This window comes from Vigna unguiculata, chromosome 4, assembly GCF_037176805.1.
Source record: "Vigna unguiculata cultivar grain cowpea cultivar isolate G323 ecotype 2 chromosome 4, ASM3717680v1, whole genome shotgun sequence".
Classification (NCBI taxonomy): Eukaryota; Viridiplantae; Streptophyta; class Magnoliopsida; order Fabales; family Fabaceae; genus Vigna; species Vigna unguiculata.
In genome coordinates this window covers 18,657,652-18,663,651 of record NC_140795.1, presented here as the reverse complement: position 1 = coordinate 18,663,651, position 6,000 = coordinate 18,657,652, and the positions used below count along the sequence as shown (strand labels likewise).

Below are 6,000 nucleotides of genomic sequence, written 5' to 3'. Positions count from 1 at the left end.
TCCCCTTTTCGAGCCCTCTCCTAGGCGAAGGAGGCTCGCCTAAGCTAGAGCCTCTTGCCTGAGCCAGAGCCTCGCGCCTGAGCGAGACCCTTCAGCCTGAGCGAGGAGCCGAGCGAGGTAGTGTGATGTGTGATTGTTTCCTTGAATCTTGAATTGTTAATGCTTGCTTGGATTTGACTATTTTGTTAAATGCATTAGACAAATAAATATGCATGAGTGATGTGATTCATGAATTGTGAATAATGGGTTTGACATGAACTTAGCATGTGATCTTAATGAAGAGGTTGGTATTAAAGTGGAATGGTAACGAGATGAGTTGGAATGGTATATTCATGGATGGAGTATGATGAATTGGTATGGATTGATCTGGAACCTGAAAGGGATTGGTTATAAAGGGACTGACTCTTGTGGTGAGAGTAACAAGAGGCCTAAAACTCATTAAGGGCTAACCTTATGCGTGAGGTATTGATTCATCGTAACACTTGTAACACAGCTCGGGGGTGAGCAGAGGTATCAACCACAAGTGCAAGCATCCGCTGAATCCGACCAGATTATATATATCCAGATGAGTCGAGTCAGGGTCTAGTGTATTGCTTGATAAAGTCATAACATGTGTGGTGATTTATAAATACTGCTTGAATTGGGTGATAGTATGTGATTGCATGATAATTGATTTCTACTCTAGCTTACCCTACTATTGGTGTTGTATGTTCTGTGGTGTGGTATTTTCTTTTACAATGATCATCAACTTGTTGATGTGAGTAGAGGTGAGAACTCCCCGAAATAATCAGGGTGATGAAGGTTCCGCTGCATAGTCCGCTTGGACTAGATCTGTATCTTGATGGGGTTGTCGGTTGGATGTTGTAACTAGTTTGCTTTGGCATCGAGGTGTTCCTAGTATCTTGTAGGGGTTGTGTTTAATAGCCCAGGACTGCGCTGCTATACTATTTGTGCGTGAGTTTCTTTAAATTACGCTTATTAATTAAATGGGACGTTACATTTATGGTATCGGAGCGGTCATTCCTTAGGTCTGTGGACTTGGATGTCTACTTAGCTTTCTCTATGTCTTTCTGAGTGTTTAAGTTAAATTTCTTATCTTATCAAGCCTAACGAAGTGATTTTCTGTGTGCCAATGAACAATGGCACCTTCTCGTAAGACTCCACAATCCTCTAATGGTGACATACCCGATATCGTAGGGCAGTAGAGGCGATGGTAGCTACTATGACACAGCAACAGATAGCGTCGCTCGAGCAACAACAGCTAGTGATGCAGCAGATGGGGGCTGCTAGGGTCGCTACTGAGGATGCTCATTGGTAACCAATGGAAGCCCTCCGGCAGCTGGAAGAGAACAGGACAGTTACACCTGTTTTTGGTCCCGAGCCACAACCGATAGTTAGGGAGTGGAGCCTAGAAGATTTTCTGAAGCATCATCCGGTGAAATTTGACGGTAGAGTCAGCCCAGATGCAGTAGACCAGTGGCTGAAGGATATAGAGTGGATCTTCGATGCGAAGATGTGCCCGGTAGAGAACCGATTATCATTTGTTGTATACATGCTAACCGATGAGGCGAAGCATTGATGGATTTGCATGAAGTCCATCATGGTGGAGAGGGAGGAGTCGTCACATGGGAGGCTTTCAGGGGGAAGTTCCTCTCAGAGTATTTTCCCAACAGCAGCGTGAGGTATGCCAAAGAGGTGGAATTCCTCTAGTTAACTCAGGAAGGGAAATCGGTGACTAAGTATGCTGAGAAGTTCAAACACCTCAAACGCTTCTACACTCTACAGCTTGACAAGGAATGGAGATGCCGCAAGTTTAAGAATGGTGTCCGCGGTGATATTCGCTTGATGTGGCTCCCTTATCCATCAAGGACTTTGCCGCTTTGGTAGAGAAGACCAGAGCGATGGAGAAGATGAAACATGAAGTAGAAGGCCAGCGCCCTCAGCAGCCACAGGAACCATAGAGGATTGGTGGACCATCTGGGTCCAAACCCAGACATGAGGAGCGGAGGAGGCAATATGATAGACCCCACCTTCAGTCTTAGGGCTCTAGGAGTTTCCCTCCCTAGTAGGGCTGAGTACAGTGTTATATATGTGGATGCCCTCACCTGAGGAACGCTTGCCCGTGTATGGAGTGTTACTGCCGGTGCAACAACTGTGGCAAGGAAGGCCACTTTGGGAAGGACTGTCCCACCATTGCTAGGGCAGTGACACAGCCTCCAGTTCAGACACCCCACCAGTATCAGTAGAGGGACAGAGGCAACAAGCCTCAGGCGACGGGCAGGGTGTTCGCCATGACAGGGACGGAGGCGGCAAGCTCAGGTAACTTGGTTATTGGTTATTGTGTGATCGCTGGTGCTAGTTGTTGTGTGTTATATGATAATGGAGCGACACACTCCTTTATGTCAAATGCTTGTATGGAACGTTTGGGTCTGCTGGTGTGCGAGCTGCAGTGTGAGCTTGCGATGTCTACTTCGGCGTCGGGTTTTGTCAAGACGTCGTCCTTATGTGCTAGGTGTTCGGTGGAGGTAGAGGGACGCAGGTACAAGGTGAATCTAATCTGCTTACCTCTACAGGAGTTGGAGGTAATCTTAGGGATGGATTGGCTCTCTGCCAATCGAATTCTTATAGATTGTCGAGAGAAAAGATTGTTGTTTCCTAACTCAGAGGAGCCTGAGTTTGTATCTCCTTAGGGAGTGGTGAAGGAGATTCAGAGTGGCGCACAATGCTTCATAATCTTCGCTCATATGGAGGTAGAGAAGGAAGAAATGTTAGTTATACCGGTGGTGCACGAGTTTGTGGATGTGTTCCCGGACGAGGTATCGGGGTGGCCTCCCAATAGAGAGGTGGAGTTCTCTATCGATCTAGTACTAGGAACCGACCTAGTATCGATGGCTCCATACCGTATGGCTCCAGCGGAGTAGGTGGAACTCAAAAAACTGATTGAGGAGCTGATGAAGAAGCAGTTCATCCGACCCAGTACTTTGCCTTGGGGAGCACCAATGTTGTTGGTGAAGAAGAAGGACGGGAGTTCACGTCTGTGTGTGGACTACAGGCAGTTGAACAAGATGATAATCAAGAATAAGTACCCTCTCTCGAGAATTGATGACTTGATGGATCAGCTGCATGGGTCATCAGTGTTCTCGAAGATAGATCTACAGTCAGGATATTATCAGATATTGGTGAAGGCCGATGATGTGCAGAAGACGGCCTTTAGATCCAGATATGGCCACTATGAGTACGTGGTTATGCCTTTTGGTGTGACCAATGCTCCGGCTGCGTTCATGGACTACATGAACTGGATTTTCAGACCGTTCTTAAATAAGTTCATCGTGGTCTTCATAGACGACATTCTCATATATTCTAATACTCAGGAGGAGCATGCTGAACATCTGAGGTTGGTGCTTAGTGTCCTAAGGGAGAAGCAATTGTATGTCAAGTTGTCCAAATGCGAGTTCTGGATGGATGAACTTCAGTTTTTGGGCCATGTAATATTTGTGCACGACATTGTAGTGGATCCGGCAAAGGTCAAGGCAGTGGTTAAGTGGGAAAGTCCCAAGTCAGCAATAGAGATCAGGAGCTTCGTGGGTTTAGCAAGCTACTATAGGAGATTCATTGAGGGATTCTCCAAGATAGTGGCGCCCCTGACGCAACTCACACGGAAGGACCAACCTTTCACCTGGACAGATAAGTGTGAGGAAAGTTTCCAAGAGCTGAAGAGAAGATTGACCAGCGCTCCGATACTAGTGATCCTGGATGTTAGGAAGCCTTTCGAGGTCTATTGTGACGCCTCCCATCTCGGACTTGGTTGTGTGTTGATGCACGAGAAGAAGGCTGTGGCATATGCCTCGAGACAACTCAAGGTGCGTGAGAGAAACTACCCCACTCATGACTTGGAGTTGGCGGCCATAGTATTTGCCTTGAAGATCTGGAGGCACTACCTTTATGGTGCACAGTTTCGGGTGTTCAGCGACCACAAAAGCCTTAAGTATTTGTTTGATCAGAAGGAGCTGAGCATGAGGCAGAGGAGGTGGATGGAATTCCTGAAGGACTATGATTTTGAACTGCTATATCATTCGGGGAAGGTGAATGTAGTGGCTGATGCATTGAGTAGGAAGACTGTACATGCTGCACACCTTATGATTAAGGAGGTGGAACTACTAGAGCAGTTTAGAGATATGAAGTTGCAGGTGAAGTTGGGTCCGAGTCCATTAGGTGTAGTACCTTAACTATATCTAATGATTTCTTGGATTCAATTAGGGAGAGGCAACTATTGGATGTCAGCTTGAACCGAGTACGAGAACAACTTGGGATAGATGAGGCAAAGGATTTTGCTTTGGGTAATGATGGCATACTGCGGTTACAGAGCAGAGTGTGTATACCTGATGATGCTGAGGTAAAAAGGTTAATCCTTGAGGAAGGGCATAAGAGTCGTCTTAGCTTGCATCCTGGCATGACTAAGATGTACCAGGATCTCAAGGAATCCTTCTGGTGGCAGGGAATGAAGAAGGATGTTGCACAATTTGTATCCGCTTGTTTGACATGTCAGAAGACGAAGGTGGAGCATCAAAGACCCGGTGCGAATCTACAACCCTTGGAGATACCAGTGTGGAAATGGGACAGTATCTCCATGGATTTTGTGACCCATTTGCCATGGACTTTTAGGGGGCATGATACAATATGGGTTATAGTGGACCGATTGACTAAGAGTGCTCACTTCTTGGTGATGAACTTGAGGATGTCCATGGCAAAGTTGGCCCAACTGTACATCAAGGAAATTGTAAGACTGCATGGAGTACATTCGAGCATTGTATCAGACAGGGATCCTCGGTTTACATCACGATTTTGGCAAACCTTACAAGATGCTTTTGGAACCAAGTTGACCATGAGGACGATCCAGTCACTTGAGGACTTATTACAGACATGTATACTGGATCACTTGGGAGCTTGGGATGAAGTGTTACCGTTGATTGAGTTTACCTACAACAACAATTTTCATGTGAGCATTGGCATGACGCCATATGAGGCTCTTTATGGCAGAAAATGTAGGACCCCTCTCTGTTGGTATCAAGATGGGGAGGCAGTGCTTGTTGGACCAGAGTTATTAGAACAAACCATCGAGAAGGTGAGAATGGTGAGGAGCAAAATACAGGCTTCTCAGAGTAGACAGAAGGCTTACGTTGACCGTAGAAGGAGACCTTTAGAGTTTGCAGCTGGGGATCATGTGTTCTTGAGAGTGACCCGAACCACTAGCGTGGGAAGGGCCCTCTGCTCAAGAAAGCTTTCGCCCAAGTTTCTTGGTCCTTATCAGATTTCTAGGAGGATTGGACCAGTGACATATGAGATAGCTTTGCCTCCTCAATTGGCAAACCTTCATCTGATGTTCCATGTGTCACAACTGAGAAGGTATGTGTTTGATCTGGCTCATGTGTTGGAATCTGAGGATATATAGATCAGAGAGGATCTTACTGTGGAAGTGCCACCCATTGCCTTGGAGGAGAGTCGAGTTAAGGAACGTAGAGGAAAACCGGTCAATCTTGTCAAAGTTATCTGGGATCGGAGGACTGGTGACTCTACTTGGGAGTTAGAGGAGGATATGAGGAAATCACACCCGCATCTTTTTACCTGGTAAGTTTTCATTTTCGAGGTTGAAAAATTTCTTATTGGGGAGAATGTAAGGCCCACTAAATTCCGTTTTCCTTTTCTGCCCTAAATTAAAAGGGTTGCCCTAATATAATGGGCCTAAGGGTTGGCCCAATGGGGATTCAGACCCTAATCTGCCCTAATTCCATTCTTTCATTCAATTTTCAGAAAACATGTTCCTCCTTGCCTCCTTTGAGCAGCCGCAGCTCTCTGTTAGGGTTAGCCGTCAACCTTCTTCAAGCTAGCTCAAGTCAGGTTTCCGCTCCACCTAAGTCATTCCTCAGCTCATGATTCCCCTTTTCTGGGCCTATTTCCATTTTTACCATTAGGGTTTGGTAGTAACTCGTTCCTTTTTTCTGT

General features: G+C 46.1%; 1 protein-coding gene across 1 annotated transcript; it reads left to right on the top strand.

Annotated features, from left to right (window-relative positions):
- Positions 1-2,291: 2,291 nt before the first annotated feature.
- LOC146886894 (uncharacterized) lies at positions 2,292-5,449 on the top strand. Its single transcript, XM_085671923.1, has 6 exons — positions 2,292-2,582; positions 2,691-2,901; positions 3,136-3,242; positions 3,372-3,556; positions 4,258-4,401; positions 4,663-5,449. The coding sequence occupies exons 1-6, from the start codon at positions 2,292-2,294 to the stop codon at positions 5,447-5,449; spliced, it is 1,725 nt and encodes a 574-aa protein (XP_085528049.1).
- Positions 5,450-6,000: the final 551 nt, after the last annotated feature.